Source organism: Salvelinus fontinalis, chromosome 18 (genome assembly GCF_029448725.1).
Source record: "Salvelinus fontinalis isolate EN_2023a chromosome 18, ASM2944872v1, whole genome shotgun sequence".
In the NCBI taxonomy this organism is placed as follows: domain Eukaryota; kingdom Metazoa; phylum Chordata; class Actinopteri; order Salmoniformes; family Salmonidae; genus Salvelinus; species Salvelinus fontinalis.
In genome coordinates this window covers 6,980,672-7,006,115 of record NC_074682.1, presented here as the reverse complement: position 1 = coordinate 7,006,115, position 25,444 = coordinate 6,980,672, and the positions used below count along the sequence as shown (strand labels likewise).

General features: G+C 44.4%; 1 protein-coding gene across 2 annotated transcripts in view; it reads left to right on the top strand.

The window, feature by feature from the left end:
• Positions 1–25,444, top strand: part of LOC129814869 (interleukin-17 receptor D-like) — a 47,691-nt gene that overhangs the window by 19,346 nt on the left and 2,901 nt on the right. Inside the window, exons 2-13 of one of the 2 annotated variants that reach the window (XM_055867982.1) lie at positions 8,885–8,951; positions 9,719–9,844; positions 17,846–17,964; positions 18,210–18,327; positions 18,545–18,589; positions 18,754–18,905; positions 20,498–20,563; positions 20,722–20,776; positions 20,998–21,108; positions 22,887–23,071; positions 23,752–23,911; positions 24,158–25,024. In XM_055867982.1, coding sequence (XP_055723957.1) covers positions 8,885–8,951; positions 9,719–9,844; positions 17,846–17,964; positions 18,210–18,327; positions 18,545–18,589; positions 18,754–18,905; positions 20,498–20,563; positions 20,722–20,776; positions 20,998–21,108; positions 22,887–23,071; positions 23,752–23,911; positions 24,158–25,024 — 2,071 coding nt within the window. Of the gene's footprint in view, positions 1–8,884; positions 8,952–9,718; positions 9,845–17,845; positions 17,965–18,206; positions 18,328–18,544; positions 18,590–18,753; positions 18,906–20,497; positions 20,564–20,721; positions 20,777–20,997; positions 21,109–22,886; positions 23,072–23,751; positions 23,912–24,157; positions 25,025–25,444 lie in introns of both variants that reach the window. The other variant, XM_055867981.1, reaches the window with a different exon arrangement.

Genomic DNA, 25,444 nt, shown 5'->3' with positions numbered 1-25,444 from the left:
GCAGCTAGAGAGGAGGACGCCCATAGCATATCTGGGTTCAAATTGTATTTGAAATCATTCCAAATACTTTAGGTGTGCTTGATTTGAGAACTGGACGCAGGCTAATTACAAACGTGAAAATATTTGAACTATTTCAAACAGTATTTGAAGCCAAGTCTGGCCCATAGATAGCAGCCCTCGCCTACTGTCTACCTGCTGCTGCAGAGCTGTATTCAGACAAGTCCCCACTGAGATTTTGCGCACTCCTTATCATACCCTGTCCTGGCTACAAAGCTACTGCTGCCCAAATGTCTGCATAGTGGTGCAGGTTGGGTGTAGCGTAGGTGTCTTTATTCCTATTGTGTACAACCACAGCAACTTCCTGGTTTGTCTCTTTTGATCTTGGAACTCATTCCGTAGTAGTTAGGATTCCTCTAAAGCACATTGACAACCTGTTGAAAAAGCACTATATGAATCAAAATCTATATTTTAAATTCGATTGAGTTTAGTTGGAATTGTGGGCCTGCATTACCAGTTGATCCACAACTAATTAAACCCCTTTCCTCCCCTCCCAGCTCCAGAGAGTATGGTATGTTATTAGTCCGGTCCGGCCCAGCTCCCCTGTGTCCTCTACAGCCCTATAATATTCAGGGAGCAGTGTGACCGGGGCCTGACCCTTCCCTCCCATCTACCTCACGCTCAGCCAACAACATGGGACCCCGCTGGTCTGCCACATGGGATACAGCCAGTTAATTGCACCACACCACCACCCCACCCCCTCTCACCCTGAGCTGTTCATTTGAAGTTTTAAGATGCCAGTTGACTCTTGAGGCCATTTGACACACAGGGGGAGAGAAGGAGAGGAGAGGGAACATCAGAAGGAAGTAAGTGCTGGAGTTTCCCCTCCCTCTCTCAATTCAAGGGCTTTATTGGCATGGGGAACATATGTTTACATTGCCAAAGCAAGTGAAGTAAATAATATGCAAAAGTGAAATAAACAATACAAATTAACAGTGAACATTACACTCACAAAGTTCCAAAAGAATAAAGACATTTCAAATGTCATTATGTCTATATACAGTGTTGTAATGATGTACAAAAGGGAAAATAAATAAACGTAAATATGGGTTGAATTTACAATGGTGTTTGTTCTTCACTGGTTGCCCTTTTTTCTTGTGGTAACAGGTCACAAATCTTGCTGCTGTGATGGCACACTGGTATTTCACCCAGTAGATATGGGAGTCTATCAAAATTGGGTTTGTTTTTGAAATCTTAATCTGTGTAATCTGAGAGAAATATGTCTAATATGGTCATACATTTGGCAGGAGGTTGGGGAGTGCGTATCTCCTCCTATCCCCCCGGCAGGGAGGACCAAACCAACATCTTCTAGTAGCTGAACATAGGCCTGTATATGGGGGCTGTAAATGGCCATTGTGTAGAGAGGAGGGAGGGTTTTGTAGAGAGTGCGGCATTGTCGACCCCCCCCCCCCCCCACCACCACCACACACACACCCCTCGGCCTGTATGAGGTGTGATGCTGTGGTCAGGGGGTTGTTAGCCTGCTGATTGGATACAAGTGAGGCGGGTGGCAAGGGTTTGTTGCAGGCAGCTTTGTGCTTGTTACTGTGTGTGTGTTTGTCGTGTGTGTGTGTTGCTGCGTCTGTTTGTGTGAGAGTGTGACCTCCTGCTGAGAGCAGGGTGTTAAACCCCAGGACGGCAGGCCCAGGAGCCCATAAGTAAAACCCCAAGGCAACACTTCATTCCCCTGCTAAATGAGAAATTAGGGAGCTACCGCCTTCCTCTTTGTGGCAGTAAACATTTTGTTAGTTAGTAGTTAGCCTTGTAGCTACCTCCGAAAAATGTGCCTTTTAAAACTTTGAAAAGGCCGTGAGCAACGTTCATTTGACTCACAATAAAATGTCAGGTCTTTGCTCTGAAGATTGAAATCAGAGGTGTAAAGGCCAAGTCGCACAGATGTACGCTGTCAACTGAGTAAAAATTTGCACGCGAGAGTAGAGCGTCAATTCACGTACACTGCGTATGCCAATGTAATTCTCACCAGCACCCATAATAAACAGCTGTGTTTGTTATGTTCGCTATGTAGTCCATAGTCCTTGCAAGCCTGAGGGTTTTACATGGCTTATGTACTGTCACATGATGCACTTCCGATTGGTCGGTACAGAACTACCCATACTTCAAATATGGCGTTAACAGAGCGCTGACTGACATGGTACTTAAAAATAAATGGTTCAAATTGGTCAACAACTCAAGTTTCCGCTCCAGGAGAATGTGTCTTGCTCAGCAACCTTACTGCCCAGGATAGGCAGAGCTCGCTTCCGAAAGAATTCCTCAGCGGAGTGGCCCTTTCTAGCACATCCTGACCACAAGTGATGGGTTAAAACGCACACGGTATCTGACACGTAGAGTACTTGAGTTCTCTATAGGGATATACAGTATATTGGATTAGAATAATTAAGAATAATCTTCAGCTCCTTGTAAAAGACTGATTTGTGTCTTTTAGCCTAAAGTGTTGGATGGAGAGACTGAGAGAAAGTGTTGAAATGTGGAAAACCTGTTTAAGAGGATGGAGCCTCTCCTGTATGACCTTTGGGAAATCTATTGATGAATAGGTAATGGTTGGGTTAAGAACACATGGAAGTGATGTGGAAGGTGGATACCACAGTTAATGGCTTCTCCTGTTCATCCATGGTGGTCTAGTCTCTAGCCGGTCTCCCTCTTTTCTGCTTCACTCCAAACACACACTTAAATTGTTTCTTTTATTTAACCTTTATTTAACTAGGCAAGTCAGTTGAGAACAAATTCTTATTTACAATGACTGCCTACACCGGCCAAACCCGGACGACGCTGGGCCAATTGTGCGCCGCCCTATGGGACTCCCAATCACGGCCGCATGTGATACATCCTGGATTTGAACCAGGGATTCGAACCAGTGATGCCTCTTGCACTGAGATGCAGTGCCTTAGATCGCTGCGCCACTCGGGAGCACACATCTGGAGGTGCAGGTCGGAATCTGTGGGTAGGGGCAGGGAGAGGTGGGAGTTTGTATGTTGATGGGTGTGTGTGTTGGTGGGAGAAAGATTTGAACTAGTTGGCAGCCTCAACACACATCCTGAGAGGAGGAGAGAAACGGGCAAGTTCAAGACGTGCTTAAATCATGCATTGACGTCAATGGATTTTTTTTTGCAAAAACTCAAGTTCCACATCGGGATCTGAAGTTAGAACTCAGGGTTTTGTCAATTTGATAAGTGAATAAATGAACTGATGCAAATTGCGCTCCATTACATGTATTTACTTGAAACCATTTAACTACCATAGGCCTCACAGTAACAAGGCTTACTATGGTCTGAATGGTATGTTATTGTTTCCCAGGCTTTGTATAAATCTATTTCCCTAGTTGGGGTTAATTGTGTGGCATTCTGTCTCAGCGATAAGGGCATCCTTTTCTAAAATGGGAGGATGGATAAGATCTTTGAAATACCGGCAGTGCCAGCCAGCTATCCAGACTGTCAGTCAGCTATACAGTAGGGTTAGGACTTTTTTAGTAGCATGGCGAGGGAACAAAACGTGAAGCGGATGTAACTTATTTAGGAAAACGGCCCTAATGTTTGAAACATGCGTCGTGTTTATTTTCACAAGCTATATCACACAATACTTTACATACAGCAGGTTTTTAAAGAACCAGAGTTTGGTCCACTTTGTTTTTAATTTTTGCCCTGGAAAGAATATTGCGACACTGGAATCTTCCTGGCCCTACTATACCGTCAGCCTGTTATCCAATCAGCCAGGCAGCCGATCCCCATCCCTCAACTGTAGGGTATAGTTTACATTGCGTTTTCCTTATTTTGTGGAATTGTTTTTGAGTTTTTACCTTTTTTAAATTGTAGTAACAGCAGTGGTGTAAAGTACTTCAAGTAAAAATACTTTGAAGTACTACTTAAGTAGTTCTTGGGGGTATGTACTTTATTTATATTTTTAACCACCTTTACTACACACAAAATAATGCACTTTTTACTCCATACATTGTCAATGACACCAAATGGTACTTGTTACAATTCCAATGCTTAGCAGGACAGGAAAATGGTCCAATTCACATTTTTTATCAACAGAACATCCCTACTGCCTGATTTTTAGATTTTTTTATTATTTTTTGCCTCCAGAAACACAAATGAGCATACATGTATGTTTAAGCATACATGACTGTTGGGAGTGTGTTGCCATGTGTTTTTTAGCCCCAGGTGCAGCAGAGCTGACACACTAAAGATGAAGTTGCAGCAGATAACTTGACCACGCCCTGGCTGTTGTCCAGACAGCGGTAGCGCTGTTTATGTCCATGTCGCCTCCCTCAGAACCAGTGCATATCTCCAGGTTCTTACAGCGGGTCATCAGCATAATCTATAGAGTGCAGAACAATACAGGATATGGAATTGGGTTTAGTATAGAGTTGAAGTCTCAATTTTAAAATCCTTAGACATAGGTAAAAAGGTAGGGCACTGGAGTTTTGAGGAAGGTTGAGCGATACAGTATGTGCTAAGTTGTGTATGCAAGGCATAAGAAGACTTGGTGATTCACTGGTCCTAACCTGGCGTCCTCTCAGCGCAATGAGGTAGAAGCCTGACTCCTCCTGGTCAAGCCGTGTTATCTCTACAGACACTGACCTGTCTCCTGAGAACAACCTGAGTGAGAGAGAAGAAAATAAGATGTCAGGAAATGTCGGAGTTTAACATCTTAATGTCGCATTCAAGGTAACAGTCCATTTCAAGACTGCTGTGGCTGTATCAAAGGAGGCAACTATGGATAATCATTTAGCTAAGTAGGTGCTAACACGACGTAGGACTGAAACGAGCTGTAGGGCAATTCCATGCCCGTGGATTTATGCTACCATTCAGATTTTTTCAAACCACAACCAATGCTGTCAAAGTGAAACAAACCATACAAGTCTATGCACAAGGACTACTTTTAACAATTTCCAATCATTGGTTTTGTTTAACATGCATTTAAAAGGGGAAAAATCGGAGTCTCAGCATCACTCTGTTATCATGGAATTGCCCAGTACCAATCCACGCCACTTGTCAGTCAGCATGGCTCAGAATTTAACGGCTTGCTGTCCTTTCATGCCCAACCCACCTCATGGAGAGCTATCCTCCTATAGGTTTTCACTTCATCCCTTACCTACACTACTCATTGCTGTGCATTAGCTAGGTTTCTATCCAATTGGTGACAGATTTTCATGAAAATATTCAAAAATCTGCATCATTTCCCACCAGTGGTATGTTTCCACCAAACTGATGAGGTAGTGCAAACAAAATGTACTTTTTTTGCAAAACTTTTCATGTACCGAATAAAAATGGAATGTTCAATGTGTTTCCATCTCATTGTCAACTGGAACGATTGTAACAAAACTACCTGTTGCCTGTGCCTACTCTGGTCTTGGCACGTGCGCTCTAGCCAACAGCTTGCAGAAAGGCCTACAGTGCGGGGTAGGTTAGTCTATATGATGAGATTATTATTGATAATATTTGTATTTGTCAAACGGCATCAAATCATCGATCATCATGTCACCAGATAAGACCCTCGACATTTATTCGAAAGGAGCATCAAACTCATACCGAGCACTTTCACCATCCAGTGAAAGCATTTATTTCTATTTTATTTCACCTTTATTCATTTAGAACTCATAATTTATTTAATCTGTAGCCTAATGAACTGCATGGTTTCCAGAGTCGTAAGTGGGAGGACCACACACACCATTTCATCACATGACTCCCAAGTTTACTTAGATATGATGGTTATTATATAAAATACATTTTTACAGACACAAATGTCCCACCATACAGTATAGAACCATCTTTCTAACCAATAGACAGAAGCTGGTCATCCTCTCTACGTGACAAATTGTATCGCAAAGTATGCAGTTAGCGGTTTACAATATTGGCTATCATTTGATTCAGAGCCTGACGTCTGTTGGCTCCCCCTTCTCAATCACTGACCTCTTCCCCAGTGATGGTTTTCCCTGTCTGTTCTCAACCTGCCTCTCCCCCCTCTTCTGCCACCCAGTCATGCAACTCCTCCTCTACTAAGCCCCTCGACTTAGGTACAATGTTCTTAGTTAAACCAGAGTTGTATAGAAAATGAAATCACCTTGGCTTTGGTTAAACCACATGGTTAAACATGAGCTAGATGGCTAACATTAACCTCGTTTGCCCTTATCAATAGCCTGCTTTTAATAACAGAAGATCAAATAGCTACTTCAATTTCAATATTGAAATCCATAGTTGATTAGCTAGCTAGTTGGTTAGCTAGTTTCTCTACTGGAAAACTATCAAACTTACCTCTTGTCAGCCATCATTCACCAGCGTTGGGTGTTTGCCCAACATTTGTACAAGGCGTCACTTTCAATCGCCAGAGAGGGGACTTCCGCATGTCTTTCGACTAGTCACTGGAAAAGTCCCTCGATCTTCGTTCCTGGCATTCCCTTAGGGGTAGTGGTGACGACAGATGCGTCACTCACGGGCTGGGGTGCAGTTCATGAGGGAAACGCAAAAAAACGGAGTATGGACCTCATCTCCATATTGCTCACACAAATTACCTTGAATTGCTGACAGTGCTTCTTTCAATGAAAAACCTTCAAACCTTCCTTCAGATTTGTCACGTCTTGATCAGAATGGACAAATACGACTGTAGTGGCGCACATCAACAGCCAGGGTAGCACTCGCTTGCTGTGCTTACAGACTATCCGTCAGGAATATTCTGCTGAGCAGAGCACACCTACTGTCTCTACATGCGACCCATGTCTCGGGCATACTGAACATGGGAGCAGACTTATTGTCCAGAGGGAATCCCCATAAAGGGGATTGGAGACTCCTTCCCTAAGTGGTGAAACAGATCTGGTAGAGATACGGTCAAGCATCTGCAGATCTCTTTGCATATCAACAAAACATGCACTGCTCATTGTTCTTTGCGTGAGCGGGAGACGCACTAGCACACCCTTGGCCAAGGGTTTTACTTCACGCTTTTCCTCAGCCTCGTACTCCCACTCTGGCCAGAGTGAGGGAAGAAGGCTCATCTCTCATCTTGGTAGCCCCTCCATGGCAAGGCAAGCTCTGGATAGCGGAGATCATTCTCCTGCTATACGGTGAGCCTTGGCAACTCCCGTTAGAGTGCTGCCCAAGTGAACAGAGCAATTACAAAAAAAAAATTTTTTTTTAAACATACCCGGAAGCCATGGCCCTCTGGGCCTGGCCCGTGAGAGGTTAAATCTGGATGCGACAGGCTTGTCTCTCGGGATCATAGAGACTATCCAGAGTGCTAGGGCCCCTTCTACATGCTCACTGTGCGGAAAAAAAGTGATGCATTTTGACAAGTCGTGTGACTGAAAAGGGGATCATTCCTTACCAATGCTCTGTATGCAAGGTTGTATGCTTTCTGCAGGATCTTTTGGACAGAGGGAAGGCTTTCTTCACTGTCAAGGTCTATCTCGGGCCTGTCATGTAAGCTTCGGAAAGAAATCGGTGGGACCCCCTCCCCCCTCCGTAATGTTTCATGAAGGGGGCACATTGCTTACATCCAGTTCCCAAGCATTTAGTCCCATCATGGGATTTGTCAATTGTGCTTGAGGCTATTTTCACAGCTGGCTTTTTTGAGCTGCTGGAAAGCGTGGCAATGAAATATCTCTCCATTTTAAGACTGCTCTGCTGGTCATCCTTACATCCACAATTTGAGTGAATGAGCACTGTCAGTTCACCATTCGTGCCTACAGTTTGCCCAGGGCTTTTCCAAGGTTACGTATTTGCCCAACCCCGCCTTTTATGCCTAAGGTTAGCAGCGATTACAATTGTCTCGCCTTGGAGCTTGTGGCGTTCCACCCGCCGCCTTTTCTATGTCCAGTACGCTCATTGCGCATATACTTGGATAGGATGAGAGCTTTGCACAAGTGTGTCCAGCTCTTGGTCCTGGGCACCTCCCTTTCTCGTCAACAATTGTCACATTGCATTGTGAACGGTAATATATTGGCCTATAATAGCAAGGGGTTCCTGCCTCCGCAGGGCCTAAAGGCTCACTCCACCAGGGGTATGGCACTGTTCAAGGTCATCTCCTTACAGGATATTTGCGATGCGGCTTGTTGGGCATCCCCTGTTACTTTCGAGGTTCTACCGACTAGACGTCGCTGCACCTTTTGTTGGAGCATACTGTCCTCCGTGTCGAGCCTCTGAGGGTTGATACGTTGGAACTACCTGGCTTCGAGCTCATGTGCGATCCGAGAGTTGGCCATATCCCACCATAAGATGTTGAAACACAAAATTGAAAGAACTTAAGGTTACTTGCATAACTCCGATTTTCTGATATTATGAGTGAGACATCTCACCGCATTCCTCTACTTGCAAGAGTGTGAGGAAGTTTGGTTTGCTCGAGATGATCAGAGGGCGGGCGAGTAGCTCTAAGTATGAAGGTAGGTGCTTCCTCATTCGCCACTCGACCTGTCTCCGACAGACGTGTATGATTTGGTTCTTCAAGCTACTTAGGCGATTCTGGTGAATCCCGCTGTAAGATGTCTCACTCGTAATTTAAGAGAACAAGTAACCTTAAGTTTTTCTTTGGAGTACATTTTAAAGTGAAAAATCTTGAGTCCCCGCCGTAATTCCGTTACCGTGGAATTGCCCCTCTTATTTTCAGTTTGGCTGTTAATACAACTGCTGGGTTATTGTGTACAGATCCAATATTTCATGTAAGTACGTAATTCTCTTGTTCATTTAAGTAGGCTGATTTTCTTCGCATTCCTGTGAGGCCGCAGCCTGTCCGTCTGAGCATCGGCAACATGAGGTGGTTGTATTGATATGTATTAGTCTGCCAGTTGTACTTGTGGTTTCACCATCTTTCTTTCTTGCAGGGGCTCCAGGTCCAGTCAAGTTCTGACGAGAATGGTCGGAAGCGCGGGGTCACATTCCGAACAGACAGTGAGTCCTTTCTTTTTCTCTCTCTCTCTCGCGCTATCGCTCTCAAGGGGTTCACTATTTCACATGGCCTTGCATGAAAACTGTCTGCCCTTTCCCATTCCATACTAACGTTGACATTTTACCACCTCAAGTTGCCAAATTCTGTCTCAGACCCTCCACCAACTAGAAGTTAATATCTCGAAGTCAACGTTTTCTCTCCTGTAACAAATCCTGAATTAAAAAAATATATATAATAATAATTCCCAGCAGTCAGTTGCTATTATCCATGACTGTCAGAGAGAACAGCTTTTCTGAAAAGCCCCTCTCTGGTTTAGCATCACAATCGACTGCAGCTCAGAGCCAGGGGGCGTGTGTGACACAGCCCGCTGCTCCTCTTCCTCTACCTGAGAGGACATAGGGATCATAGTCAAAAGAGATGGGAGAGGAGAGGACGGGCTCCTTGCATGGATGCACATTCTTGTCCCCAGGCTTGGCTCAGAATCTCACCCACTCACCCGTCCATTATTCTTCATCCAGGGAGCCCCGTTCTGAGCTTCCCATCTTAACCACGCTCTGTGATCCATCCTCTTCTCTTTTTAAGGTGTGATTTTGGGGATGATTCTCTGTGCGGTAGAAGAGGTGGTCTAATTTTAGGACTCGACACTGTAAACAAGTTTAATTGTGACAAGGTTGTTTTGACTTTCGACAACCTCTCCTCTCCATCATTAGCATACTCTAACTCTGATATCCTCTTTCTTATCGTCTCCTCCTCTGTTCTCCTCCGCCAGACTGCTCTGTGAACTGGAGCCCGTTGGGGAAGCATGCCATCCATGGGGTGAACAATATGACATTCGGCCACCTCTCCTGTGACAGCCAGGCTGCCGTGGTGGTCCACTGGACGACCAGCCCTCTGGGTATGAACCTACGCATTTTAAATTCTTCCATGTGATAAGTCATGATACAGACTAGAGATCAACGGGCAAAATCGAACCCAGTGTCTTGAGGTTAGATTTGAGCAGTCACTCCGAGTGAGCGGAAATCCGTATCCAGAAGTTAGTGGTTGCCCTACTTTGAAATGTTTCTACCCAGATTGTTTTGGGTAGATCGTCTTACATCTGGGCGACACTAACATTTTAAAACCTCGGCATGTGTGCGGGAAGACACGTGTGCTTCCTACACCTGGTCGCACACAGGAGTCGTTTGTTTATCTTCAGTATCTCAGGCCAAAGAGTCATTTGTAGAGGTAAGAGGTTTGGGAACAGGAGAGAAGAGGGCAAAGAAAGGACTCATCTTCAAAGCCCCGTGCTGTGTTGTTGGGCCTGTCCTGATCAAAGACGCAGGGCAGTTTACCTTCCCCCCAGTAGGCTTACTCTGCTACCCTGACAGTCACAGATCTGAGGGAAGGGATCCATATCTTACACAACAACGCTGTGATATGTTTGAAGAAGTTTGTGTGTGTAAGCACTGTGTGCTTGTCTTAAGTGTCTCTGTTTGCATGCTATATATATGTGTGTGTGTGTGTGTGACAGAGAGAGCAAGACTGAGAAAAGGGAGGCTTCCTCTTCCGTTAACTGAGGACACTACTGAAGCCATGGCTGATCCTCAGGACAATGTAGCCTGTTATTCTCCAGGGGTTAAGCCCTAGGACAGGGGCACCACTGCTCAGGTAGAGGGTTAAAGAAAGAAGCAGGAAAAATAAACTAAAAGAGGGGGGGGGGGGGGTCTTTCCTACTTTGAATCAAGTAGTTAGAAAGCTGAAGCTACCGACGCCGGGGGGGGGGGGGGGACACGCCGGAAGACAGCCCAACCTGTCTGACAGCTTTTTCCTTCCAGTTTTTCCCCTCTCCTCTGTGTCTGACGTGTTGACGGTGAGGCTGCTGATATCTGTGTGGCGGTAGAAGAGGTAAAGGATGGAGTGGAAGAGGTGTAGAGTTACCACCACCACAAAGAGGCTCTTTCAGCTTCTAAGCTTGCACACACACACAGTCTCCGCTCCCCACAGTGGTAATAGAAGCCACAGGGAATGTGTGTTTTCTGCCTCTGCTGATGCCTCGGACTGATAAGGTAGAAATGTAATTAACGTGGGAGGTGCGCTGGCACACTTTGAAGGGCACGGGAATACTTCCTTGGCACGCAGACACCCTCCCTCTTGTCCTCTGCATACCTGGGTTCAAATACTATTCAAAATATATTTCAAATGCTGTGCTTGCTTGATGCTATGAATAAATAGAGAAGTCCTAAAAGTGCAAATCCTGCCCACCTGGTACTCCAGAAAGGCTAAAACAAACAAAGTATTTGAAAGATTTCAAATGGTCTTTGAACCCAGGTGTGGTCCTCTGCCAGGGCACAGCCCATTTCTCCTGCCAGCTCAAATTATGGTCTCTCATAAAAACATGTTTGATACTATGCCCTTACCTCAAGCGTGTGTGAGTGTAACTAGCTAATGTCTGTGGACTCCTAACTTCACAAACAACATCCGCTTCATGATTAGGATTTAACATTTTTCCTCACAATATTTGTACTTTGGTCATGTTTTAGCCATGTTTTTATTCATTGTTTTGGGCCCCAGTTAAAATTGTTTGTTTGTGCTTTATGGAAGTTACCCTAGAAATTAAATTACAGTTGCTAACGGTAGAGGACATATTGTGACCTTGGGTTTTATCTGACATGTTTGGTAAAAAAATGTGTTATTCACATAGTTGCTCTTTTTAGATGGTCCTTTACATGTGAGATAGTGAGCTCCTAAAGTATTGGGCCAGTGACACCGTTTCTTGTTGTTTTGGCTCTGTAATCCAGGACTTTGGATTTGAAATGATATAATGACTGAGGCTGAAGTGCAGCCTGTCAGCTTTCATTTTAGGGTATTTTCATTCATATCGGGTGAACTGTTGAGAAATTACAGCACTTATATACACTGCTCAAAAAAATAAAGGGAACATTTAAACAACACAATGTAACTCCAAGTCAATCACACTTCTGTGAAATCAAACTGTCCACTTAGGAAGCAACACTGATTGACAATAAATTTCACATGCTGTTGTGCAAATGGAATAGACAAAAGGTGGAAATTATAGGCAATTAGCAAGACACCCCCAAAAAAGGAGTGATTCTGCAGGTGGTGACCACTGTTACGCATGCCTCTGAGAAGAGGGAACGCAACTCCCTGCTACAACTCAACTCTCTGAAGTGCAAGAGGTATGGACTGTAGGTGCGAGTAAGGATGACACAAAAGCAGAATTTACCGTTTGCTAGAATTTATTTTCTTACACGGTAATATGGGGAAAAGGGGCTGGACAGAACCAAAGCAAAGAAAGTAAATATTAAAGTTCCCCCTCTCCTATCTAACCTGCCTACCCACTTAACTTACCTAGCTTAACACCGCGTGGTGCCCTAACCAAAATACAGGGGGTGGTCCGCCCAGGTCTTACCTAGTGTGCCTAGACAGTAAATATACTACGGGTATATGTATGCCCTCGGGCCTCTTGCCTAAGCACTCCCAAAGTGCCTTCTCCTTCCCCCCTGGGAACAAATGAAACAGAGTAATTATTAATGATTTCACAAACACTCAAACACAGGACATAGAAAAACTGCTACCAACAACAGCAGTACATACCACACTTTCTGATACACAACCCACACTATATCACAATCTAATTTTTCTCTCTCTCAATCTCCAAATCTCTAATCCTTATCTCATCTCTCTACTCTCTTGGGCAGAACACTGGCTTTTATCTTCAGGTGGCAATGGTGATTAGTGTCAGCTGCTTCTTGACGAGGGGGCGGGGTCAGCTCCAATCACCAATTAGCCTGGGGTTGACCAATCAGCTGGTTGGGGAGTACTTCAGGAAGCCATCTCCTGAAACACACACTCAAATACAAAACAGAACACAGAAACTGGGGAACGTAACAACCACAGACCACTTCTCAGTTCCTATGCTTCCTGGCTGATGTTTTGGTCACTTTTGAATGCTGGCGGTGCTCTCACTCTAGTGGTAGCATGAGACGGAGTCTACAACCCACACAAGTGGCTCAGGTAGTGCAGTTCATCCAGGATGGCACATCAATGCGAACTGTGGCAAAAAGGTTTGCTGTGTCTGTCAGCGTAGTGTCCAGAGCATGCAGGCGCTACCAGGAGACAGGCCAGTACATCAGGAGATGTGGAGGAGGCCGTAGGAGGGCAACAACCCAGCAGCAGGACCGGTACCTCCGCCTTAGTGCAAGGAGGTGCACTGCCAGAGCCCTGCAAAATGACCTCCAGCAGGCCACAAATGTATTACAGTTCGTAAAAACATGACAAACGAAGTATTGAATCAATCTTTAGGATGTTTTTAACGTAATTCTTCAATGATGTTCCAACCGGTGAATTCCTTTGTCTTCAGAAGTGTGATGGAACAGAGCTCGCTCTCACGTGAACGCGCATGGTCAGCGCATGTTCAGCTCATGGTAGACCTTACTCAATCCCCTCTCATTTGGCCCCACTTCAAAGTAGAAGCATCAGACAAGGCTCTAAAGACTGTTGACATATAGTGGAAGCATTAGGAAGTGCAACATGACCAATATCCCACTGTATCTTCAATAGGGGCTGAGTTGAAAATCGACCAACCTCAGATTTCCCACTTCCTGGTTGGATTTTTTCTCAGGTTTTTGCCTGCCATATGAGTTCTGTTATACTCACGGACATCATTCAAACACTTTTAGAAACTTCAGAGTGTTTTCTATCCAAATCTATTAATAATATGCATATTCTAGCTTGTATGGCTGAGTAGCAGGCCGTTTACTCTGGGCACGCTTTTCATCCGGATGTGAAAATACTGCCCCCTACCCCAAAGAAGTTAACTTATAATTCACTGTATTACAATTCCAGTGGGTCAGAAGTTTACATACACCATTTTGACAGTGCCTTTTAAACAGCTTGGAAAATGTCATGGCTTTAGAAGCTTCTGATAGGCTAATTGACATAATTTGAGTCAATTGGAGGTGTACTTGTGGCTGTATTTCAAGGTCCTACCTTCCACCTCAGTGCCTCTGCTTGATACAATGGGAAAATCAAAAAATCTCAGGGAAAATCAAAAGACCTCAGGAAAAATAATTGTAGACCTCCACAAGTCTGGTTCATCCTTGGGAGCAATTTCCAAATGCCTGAAGGTACCACGTTCATCTGTACAAACAATAGTATGCACGTATAAACACCATGGGACCACTCAGCTGTCATACCGCTCAAGAAGGAGAAGCGTTCTGTCTACTAGAGATGAACGTACTTTGGTGCGAAAAGTGCAAATCAATCCCAGAACAACAGCAAAGGACCTTGTGAAAATGCTGGAGGAAACTGATATGAAAGTATCTATATCCACAGTAAAATGAGTCCTATATCGACATAACCTGAAAGACCTCTCTGCAAGGAAGAAGCCACTGCTCCAAAACCGCCATAAGGCCAGACTACGGTTTGCACCTGCACATGGGGACATGCATCTTGTTGTGGGGGTGCTTTGCTACAGGAAGGACTGGTGCACTTCACAAAATCGATGGCATCAAGAGGAAGGAAAATTATGTGGATATATTGAAGCAACATCTCAAGACATCAGTCAGGAAGTTAAAGCTTGGTCGCAAATGGGTCTTCCAAATGGACAATGACCCCAAGCATACTTCCGAAGTTGTGGCAAAATGGCTTAATGACAATGAAGTCAAGGTATTTGAGTGGCCATCATCACAAAGCCCTGACCTCAATCCTATAGAAAATGTGTGGGCAGAACTGAAAAAGCGTGTGTGAGCAAGGAGGTCTACAATCCTGACTCAGTTACACCAGCTCAGTCAGGAGGAATGGGCCAAAATTCACCCAACAGTTGTGGGAAGCTTGTGGGACGCTACCTGAAACGTTTGACTCAAGTTCAACAATTTAAAAGCAATGATACCAAATACTAATTGAGTGTATGTAGACTTCTGACCCACTGGGAATGTGATGAAAGAAATAAAATCTGAAATAAATCACTATCTCTACTATTATTCTGACATTTCACATTCTTAAAATAAAGTGGTGATCCTAACTGACCTAATACAGGGTATTTTTACTAGGATTAAATGTCAGGAATTGTGAAACTGAGTTTAAATGTATTTGGCTAAGGTATATGTAAACTTCCGACTTCAACTGTATGTTAAAGTCGTCATAAGTTTAGTATTTGGTCCCATATTCATAATTACATCAAGTTGCACTCAGATTATTTTGTGTCCAAAATAGTTGAATGGTAAAAAATGTATTGTCTCATTTTGTTGCCACTTTTATTGTATATAAGAATATGATATGTTGCTAAACACTTCGACATTAATGTGGATGCTACCATGATTATGGATAGTACGGAACGAATCACACATCATAACCCATCGTAATCAAAACTTGTTCCTACTTTAATACACATGTGAATTTTCCCAATACTTTTGGTCCCCTACTGTTGGGGGTACTATTTACAAAAATGTCTATACGGTTCTCTCGATGTGTATGAAAATACCCTCAAATTAAAGCTGACAGTCTGCACTTTAACCTCATAATCATTTCAAAGCCAAAGTGCTGAAACAACAACAAAAAAATGAATTGTCCCAATACTTTTGGTACTCAATATATGTCAGATTATTATTTATTTATTTTTTACTTATGATTTAAAAAGGGAGAGTATGAAAGTTCTATCTGTGCAAACACCTTTTTAACTTGGTGCTATAAGGTTAAATCAATCACACTATGCTTGGTTGGCAGTCAAATAATTGCATGTAAGGTGATCTACTTATTGAGTCATGAAAGAGGAAGACAATTAGAGTGCATTCAGAAAGTATTCAGACCCCTTCCCCTTTTCCACATTTTGTTACGTTACAGCCTTATTCTAAAATGGCTTAAATACATGTTTTCCATCGTCAATATACACACAATACCCCATAATGACAAAGCAAAAACAGAAGGAAAAAAACCTGAAATAGCTTATTTACTTAAGTATTCAGACCCTTTTGCTATGAGACTCAATTGAGCTCAGGTGCATCCTGTTTCCATTGATCATCCTTGATGTTTCTACAACTTGATTGGCGTCCACCTGTGGTAAATTCAATTGATTGGACATGATTTGGAAAGGCACACACGTCTATATAAGGTCCCACAGTTGACAGTGCATGTCAGAGCAAACACCAAGCCATGAGGTCGATGCAATTGTCCGTAGAGCTCCGAGAAAAGATTGTCGAGGCACAGATCTAGGAAAGGGTACCAAAACGTGTCTGCAGCGTTGAAGGTATCAAAGAACACAGTGGCTTCCATTATTCTTAAATGGAAGAAGTTTGGAACCACCAAGACTCTTCCTAGAGCTGGCCGCACGGCCAAACTGCGCAATCAGGGGAGAAGGGTCTTGGTCAGGGAGGAGACCAAGAACCCCATGGTCAATCTGACAGAGCTCCAGAGTTGCTCTGTGGAGATGTGAGAACCTTCCAGTTGGACAACCATCTCTGCAGCACTCCACCAATCAGGCCTTTATGGTAGAGTGGGCAGATGAAAGCCACTCCTCAGTAAAAGGCACATGACAGCCCGCACACAGCCAAGAGAACGCAGAAGTTGCTTCGGGACTAGTCTCTGAATGTCCTTGAGTCACCCAGCCAGAGCCCAGACTTGAACCGATCGATTATCTCTGGAGAGACTTGAAAATAGCTGTGTAGCGACTCTCCCCATCCAACCTGACAGAGCTTGAGAGGATCTGCAGAGAAGAATGGGAGAAACTCACCAAATACAGGTGTGCATAGAGATTGTAGCGTCATATCCAAGAGGACTCAAGGCTGTAATCGCTGCCAAATGTGCTTCAACAAAGTACTGAGTGAAGGGTCTGAATACTTATATCAATGTGATATTTCCATTTTTCTACATTTCTAAAAACTTGTTTTTACTTTGTCATTATGGGTAATTGTGTGTAGATTGATGACAATTTTAAACGATTTAATCAATTTTAGAATAAGGCTGTAACGTAACCAAAAGTGGAAAAAGTGAGGGGTTCTGAATACTTTCCGAATGCACTGTTACTTTTGTCCCTGTTCTCGCATAGTAAGCTATAGGCCTACTAAAATGCATTTTTGCTTTTATTGGAATAAACACCATAATATGAATCAAATTAATTAAGCTAAAATATCAGAGATACTTTTTAAGTAATAAAGGCCAGGATTGGCTTCTTTTCATAAATGATGTGTGCAAAGAAGCACGCACCAAGACAGAAAAACACACGCGTGAAATCTTAATTACATAAAGGAGTGTAAGTGGAACTATAGCCATATCGACAAGAGAATGGACCGGGAATTGAAATGACCGTACAAATATTTTCCATAATATTCTGCCCATATTTATCTTTTTGAAGGACTTGTATTAATAGATGTTTTAGGTACAGTGAGCTACAGGCCTACATAGGCAAGTGTAAAATGCATTTTGTTATAGAAACACAAATTCATTCATATTATGGAACCACCATAATATTCATCAATTCAATTCAGCTAAAATATCAGAAATAAATCTTAAAGGCCAGGATCAGCTTTCTTTTCATCAAGGAAAAGGGGAATACGTAAATAAACTGAAGCGGTCAAATGATGTAGTAGATCAAGTCGATATGCTCAACGATACCCTCTGATGGTGTGAACAAGCATTAACAGTAAGCGCATAAGGTACCACAGCCTACCGCACGTAATACTGCTGTATGACTCAACTTTGAGTCAACAACTTCTTTGAGTCAACTTTGAGTCAAATTGAGGAACTTCTGTACGTGATACGTGGGGGATAGTGTCATGGGTGTGTTAGTGGTGATGTTATGCTGTCATCTGACATGGGTGCATTTTTGTCACCGATTGAACGTGCATGTTTCTATTCAGGTATTGAACGCGTGTATTGTCCGTGTGTGTGTTGTTCTGTCCAGGTATTGAGCATGTGAAGGGCTTCAGAGTATACCTAGAGGATAAGAACCCAGAGGGCAAACAGTGTCAACACATGATCCTCAAAGACCCACGGCAGCTCAACTTCTCCTACAAGACTGTGGTAAGTCACACCGCAGACTCGGCTAACAGGGCTTTTTTTCTTCCATGCACCTGGACGTAAGGTGTACGAATGAGCTTAGCTCAAGTCTTACCAAGTTATGTGTTTGGGTGCCGTAGCCGTTCAAAGAATTGAGGACCGAAAAACACATCCATTTTGACGGCTGATAATACATCGAAGCGGTACTTAATTTGTGAGTGCTGGCTGACTTTTACCCTGAAGTATGCGCTGTTATTCCTTGACAGAAGATGAGCTCACAGCCCTTCCCTGGCCTGGCCTTTGAGACAGATTACATGGTCCGTGTTGTTCCCTTCCCCACCGTCATGAACGACAGCTTCTTCCCCCCGTCCTTCCTGCGCACAAACTGTAAGTGGAATGCAGCTCAAACTGCAGGGGCCCTAGTTGTAGGCTGGAACTAGAACTCAGAGTTAAGTCACTACCACCAACTTGGAATATCAATACAGCCACAAGTTTTTCTTGACCTGATCTGAAGGAAAACTCTTGGCCCCATTTGATAACGTTGTAGCTAACAGTAATAGTATTATAACTGTTGTTGAAGACTCCTTTTGTCTTTTGTTTTCAGCCTGTGAAGTTCTACTGGGCCCAGACAACCTGGTCTGCAAACCATGTAAGTTGTCAAGTTTCCCATATCTGTTTGCCAATACTGTAATTACTCTCGTAACAGCGTTGTGTAACATAGTAATATGATGTCCACCAGAAATTCCTATAATGCCCATTTGCTCCTATACATGGATTAATCTCTCTCTGTCTCTGTCTGGTGGTTGTGACCAGTCTGGAAGCCCAAGACCCTCAACATCTCCCAGCTGGGCTCCAACCTCCATGTTGTCTTCGACCATGCCCCCTCCACCTTCGGCTTCACCATCTACTACCTGTACTACAAACTACGACAGGAGGGACCATTCAGGCTTAAACGCTGCAAACCAGTAAGAGCATGATTACATTATGATTTGGCCACATCGTTTTTACTGGTAAGGCGTCGCTAAGAGTGCTGATCTGCCCCAAAGTCCATATAATCTCATTCATTATTATCTAATAGGTAAAATCATGAGATAAGCACTCTCACTCTGAGACATTTATGGAATATGGACTCTGAGCTGCTTCTAATGTGTTTCCCAGACATTGAGGAGGGTGTAGTACGGTTATGGTATGTTGATGTGTCTTGTCCCCGGCCTCTTTCTACCGGGCCCCTACCGTCTGGGCCTCTCTCTGACATCCTATAACCTCCTGGGACACATCATGGACTATCCTACTTTCACAGTCAGTCAGTCAGTCAGTGACAATCAGAATTAAATCATTTCAATACGTGACCCGTGCTTGTTTAGTTTTACCTGTTGAAAAGTCTGAAAGGTGCAAACCCTGTCCCTCTGGCTGGCAAAAGCAAACCCTGTCCATCTGGCTGGCAAAAGCAAACCCTGTCCCTCTGGCTGGCAAAAGCAAACCCTGTCCCTCTGGCTGGCAAAAGCAAACCCTGTCCCTCTGGCTGGCAAAAGCAAACCCTGTCCCCCTGGTGGCAAAAGCAAACCCTGTCCCTCTGGCTGGCAAAAGCAAACCCTGTCCCTCTGGCTGGCAAAAGCAAACCCTGTACCCCTGGTGGCAAAAGCAAACCCTGTCCCTCTGGCTGGCAAAAGCAAACCCTGTCCCTCTGGCTGGCAAAAGCAAACCCTGCCCCTCTGGCTGGCAAAAGCAAACCCTGTCCCTCTGGCTGGCAAAAGCAAACCCTGTCCCTCTGGCTGGCAAAAGCAAACCCTGTCCCTCTGGCTGGCAAAAGCAAACCCTGTCCCTCTGGCTGGCAAAAGCAAACCCTGTCCCTCTGGCTGGCAAAAGCAAACCATGTCCCTCTGGCTGGCAAAAGCAAACCCTGTCCCTCTGGCTGGCAAAAGCAAACCATGTCCCTCTGGCTGGCAAAAGCAAACCATGTCCCTCTGGCTGGCAAAAGCAAACCATGTCCCTCTGGCTGGCAAAAGCAAACCCTGTCCCTCTGGCTGGCAAAAGCAAATCACATTTGAAAGGACGTGTTTGATCAGACCCACCGAGTTACTGAAGATATTCCCAGCAGAACATAACATCATTATTCAGGGCTGGAGGAGAGAAGAGTCTCCTCTCTCACACACGTTGCCAGAACAGACAGCACTTTGTATCCAGAATGCATTGTTTTAGCTGTGGAGAGAAAAAGAAAAGTCATATAATCTCCCCTGTTCCTCCTCCTGTCAGTCAAGTCTTCTAGCTGCTCTGCCCTACTTGTTCCGTCTTCGAACAATGATAAAAGCCAAAGCCCCCCTAGCTAGCTGTAGCTCTCATTCAGGTCCCCTCTCTCTCACATACTGTGTTTTAGAAACAGGACCTGCTTAGGTCATCGCCAATATGATTGGTTAAGAGGTGACAAAAATGAACTATTATGATGTCAGTATTCCAAACCCTCAGTCAGAAATGCATGAGACTCCTCAGCTCTGGACATTGTGTCGCTATAGAAACAGCATGATAATAATGCACCGTTCTCCTCTATTTTTTTGCAAAGGAGTTCAATCTGCCCATAACAACATGCGTTCTTCAAGATGTGATGCCAGGAACCTATGCGATTGAGGTAAAGAATGATTCTCATGGCGCTGGTTAAAAGCAGTGCACTATGGGAAATACTAAGGTGTTAATGTGGACGCACCACTGATATAAACCATGAAGAAATCCACTGAAGCCATCTCAGCTGACACATATTTCCTTCCATATACATCTTTTGTCCTTCAGCTGAGAGATGACACCAACACTACCAGAAGACAGGCCCAGTACCACGTAAACCAAGGTGAGCTGACTGCTACTAGCTAACATCAGTCTTGCCTCTGGACTGACACCCTCTTACTAAACTCACATTACATTACATAAGCCTGGATGACTGGGGAGTTGCCCAAGTCTTCCGGGTGTTTCATGTTCACTTTGCTGAGTAAAAGCAGATTTATAGTTAATTGGAAATGTATTTGCTTGTTATTTAAATGTGTCTTTTTTTCTGTCTGTTGTCCCTCTCAGTCCACTCCCTGTGGGCAGGGCCTATCAGAGCCATGGCCATCACTGTCCCGCTAGTCATCGTGTCTGCCTTCGCTACACTCTTCACTGTAATGTGCCGGAAGAAACAACACGGTACTTTCCGTCATTCGTAATAATAAAACATTTCACATTCAGGGCTCTATTTGCAGGTGGTATTAAGCCAGTGCAATTGTCAAATGCAATTTTTGACCTGTTAAAGCTGGCACTCTTCTATTTTCAAACCCTAGCACCAGGATTGGTAATTTACCAGTCTTGTCTTACCAGTCATTTGCGTTGAGGTGGGATGGGTAGCAATATCTGAGGTGTTTCCTTAAAAACATGGGCCAAAGTGCCGATTTCAGTATACGCTGGTGGGGATATTTAAGACCAACCAAAATCTGGTCTTAGCGGTGACGCGGTGGGTTATGGCGTGGGTTTTGACAACGGAAGCGTAGCCTATCCAGCCATGACGTACAGTGCCCATATACACATGGAACGAGAGAGACGTGCATTTTGTGCCCATAAACCTCGTATTTAGAAACACAAACAGTTTTTTCACCATTTTTTTTGTTTTATTTGATTATAAAGCATAGCCTCCCCTCTTCTCAATGAAGTCAGTTTTTTTTTGTCATGCCCACTACATTCGCCATGTAGTCAAGACTATCGATAAAGGGTTTGGCTTGTGAGACTGCTTTGGAATAATTGTTCATCACCAAACTTTTATTAAAAGATCAAGTTTGGCAGCTGCAAAACAGTGAGCAGACATCCCCTTTTTGTAGGCTATTACATTATTTTAGCCAGCTCCTGTTATTATTTTGGATGTATGTTAAAGAAATTAAAATAATTAGGCTATATGCCCATCATGGAAGGAGAGATGAGAGAATCTGTTATTTAGATTTTCCCGTAACAATTGCTTGTTTTCCGTTTCGTTTGATTAAGAAAACAAGCAGTTAGTAGGCTACTATAACAAGAGATGGATCTACAACAGTCCGTCCGGAGTCGGTCTTATCCTGTACATGAATTATCCAAGTAGCCTATCCATAAAGGTTTTCTAAATGGGCAAGTTGTGTGGCTTTTGCCTACATGCTTTTTCACTATTCACAATTCACATAGGACTACCTGCAGTGCGTACTCCAATTCGGCTTGGATCCATCCCATTTCCAAAGAGAGCCTCCTTGTTCCGTTACCAAAGATGTGCTCCTTCAAACATGGGCTATAAACAAATGTCAGTCCTATAACGCCATCTCAGTTGTAGGCCCAGGCTACAGTATCTCTTGCCTATTAACAACGTTACGTGCCTCACACATACAATAGAATTTTGGGAGCCTAGTATTTTTATTTGAGGAGATGCCTATACTCGTTGACGCCAATTACAACAATGTTGACTGTCAACACTAGATGTTTTTAGTTTATTACTGTTGCTATCACTCGTTATTGTAGCCTGTGCTATTTAATCAACCGTAGTAGCCGATCAATCCACAGTGGACTAGGATGAGAATACTCCGTGCCCCCAGCCGATTGAAGTTGATGACAATGCAAATACCGTCACATCCTACAGAACTAGAGACGAATGCATGCAGTATTAAGCCATGAAATGCATTGATTGGCCAGTGAGTGGCCAAGCCCTCGTCACACCTACAACTTGTTCAGTCATCAAACCCAGCCCTTTCGCACCACCGCCAGCTATTGTGCTCATAATAACGCCTCTTAAAATGGCAACAAATCGATTTTGTCTGTTTACTGAATCTACCTTTGTAAAATGTTGGAATACAGATTTTTTTTAAACATTGGTAGCCGTTTAGTAGAAGAGGCCAATGCATTTCCCTTCACCTTTTATTGTCTTCCTATTGTATTAATACTGTATATTGTGTTGTACGTATTGATCTGTGCAGAGAATATCTACTCCCATCTGGATGAGGAGAGCTCTGAGTCATCGTCTCTCACCACAGCTCTGAATGCAGACAGATCCTGGCCCCGGACTAAGGTGTTTGTCTGCTACTCCACTAAGGACTGCCCCAAACACCTCGCTGTCATACAGAGCTTCGCCTTCTTCCTCCAGGACTTCTGTGGCTGTGAGGTAGACACTAAACTTCCAAAATAATGTTCCTTCAAGCACAACTTTGTAGCTAGGTTATGGCTCCAAGGGCTGGCTCCAAGGGCTGGCTCCAAGGGCTGGCTCCAAGGGCTGGCTCCAAGGGCTGGCTCCAAGGGCTGGCTCCAAGGGCTGGCTCCAAGGGCTGGCTCCAAGGGCTGGCTCCAAGGGCTGGCTCCAAGGGCTGGCTCCAAGGGCTGGCTCCAAGGGCTGGCTCCAAGGGCTGGCTCCAAGGGCTGGCTCCAAGGGCTGGCTCCAAGGGCTGGCTCCAAGGGCTGGCTCCAAGGGCTGGCTCCAAGGGCTGGCTCCAGCCAGAGAATTGAATGTGATAGGGTTGGAAATGCAAATCAGGAGTGTGTGTTTTGTGCCACCTGCTGGTTGATCCCATGAAGTGTGTGACTTTGTAGTTGAATTAGTAGTAGAAGCATATATTTTATAGGAACGGCTCAGTAATAGTCTCGTCCACCAGCCCGACGTGATGAGTTTATCTCAGTAAATACTCAAAAATAGATTACTATTCTGTAATATTAATCAATAATAGTAACAATGATGATGATAGTATACCATCGGAATCTGACTACGTCTCTCTGTGGTTGTTAGTCCTGCAGGTGATATTATAGTTTAACCCCATTCCATTCCCCTGTTCCTATTTTTTTTTATTCCAGGTGACTCTGGACCTGTGGGAGCACCTGCAGATCTGTAAGGAGGGCCAGATGTCCTGGCTGAGTCGGCAGATGGATGAAGCTCACTACATCATCACTGTCTGCTCCAAGGGCCTCAAGTACTATATAGAGAAGAGCCGTAGGGGGAAATCACCGGCCAGAGGTGATTTTATATATTTTTGGGGGAATGATTGTTTGATTTAATTTGTTAAGACAATTGAAAACTAAAAGTGTCCAAAACATTGTCCAGACCTCTACTGAATTAACAACGGCAGTTACAACAGGTGTCTTTTTGGTTATGTTCAGTTGAATAAATGCATATACAGCCAGTACATGCATTTTTACCAAACTATCAAGGATAAACACAATAAAGTCACTGACTCTATGTCCATTGTTTCTTTTGGTGTAGGAGGAGGTGGAGCAGCACCATTAAACGGAGCAGAGCTCTTCATCGTCGCAGTGGCCATGATTGGGGAGAAGCTCTGTGAGGCGCGCCAGAAAGACCAGGACCTGTCTCGCTTCATGGCCGTCTACTTCGACTACTCCCACGAGAGCGACGTCCCGACCGTGCTGAGCCTCGCTCCCAAGTTCAAGCTCATGGATCAGCTCCCTCAGATGTTCGGCCGCCTCCACTCCCGCCACCTCAGTTTACCGGAACGCGAGTCGCAGCCGCTCAACATCAGCAAGAGGAACTACTTCCGGAGCAAGTCGGGGCGGTCTCTATACGTGGCCATCTGCAACATGCACCAGCACATCTCGTTGGAGCCTGATTGGTTCGAGAGGCAGGTGAAACCCGCTCCTTTGGCACCGCCTCTGAAGCAGCGTGACACTGCCGGAGCGTCATTGTCGTCATCGCCTCACATGGAGAAGTTTGACTCTGGCCTGGTGCTCGACGAGGTTCTATTTAAGTTGCCATCAGAAAGCGAGGGTACTCTGAAGGGGAATGTGTTGCTCACATCTCTCCCTCCCAGCTTGGCCCACTATTCCCTGGACGGACCCGGGGGGCCTGGGAACAGCCTCTCCAGCTTCTCTCAGGGGGAATCTGGGGTCACGTCGGGGGCCTCGTCTGGTTTGGGTCTGGGGTCTCTGAGGCCTGTCGTCCCTCCTCAGGCTGGAGATGGGTCAGCCAGTTCCCCAGAAATGCCCCGGGACTCTGGGATCTATGATTTGTCAGTGCCCTCTTCTGAGCTGTCCATTCCCCTCATGGAGGGCCTGTCACCTGACCAGGCTGACTCCTCCTCCCTGGCCGACAGCGAATCATCTTCTTCCGGACTGGGTAAGAGACCAATTACGTTTTGTCAAAAAATGCCAAAAATTATGTATGACATTTTCACTTGCAAAATAGTAAGTGGTCATGAACCACAAGTCAAATTGAGAATGAGTCGGATTTAAAGCCCTATGCCTAAAATTATGCTGTATGACATTTTCACATTTAAGTACAATAGGACTGATAATGAACCATGAGTCAGACTTAAGAATGAGTCATCAGATTCGGAGATGATTCAGTGACATCATACCAGAAATATTTCTTAATCCACTCCTCACTCATTTCCACCACTGGTTGTTTCTATTCCACCATTAGTACCATTTAGGGTTGCAAAACTACTGTTAATTTACCATAGTAACCAGAATCTTCTGTAATTTTGGTAATTAACAGGTAATCTATGGTAACTAATTAAAAAAAATGTTTGTCCAT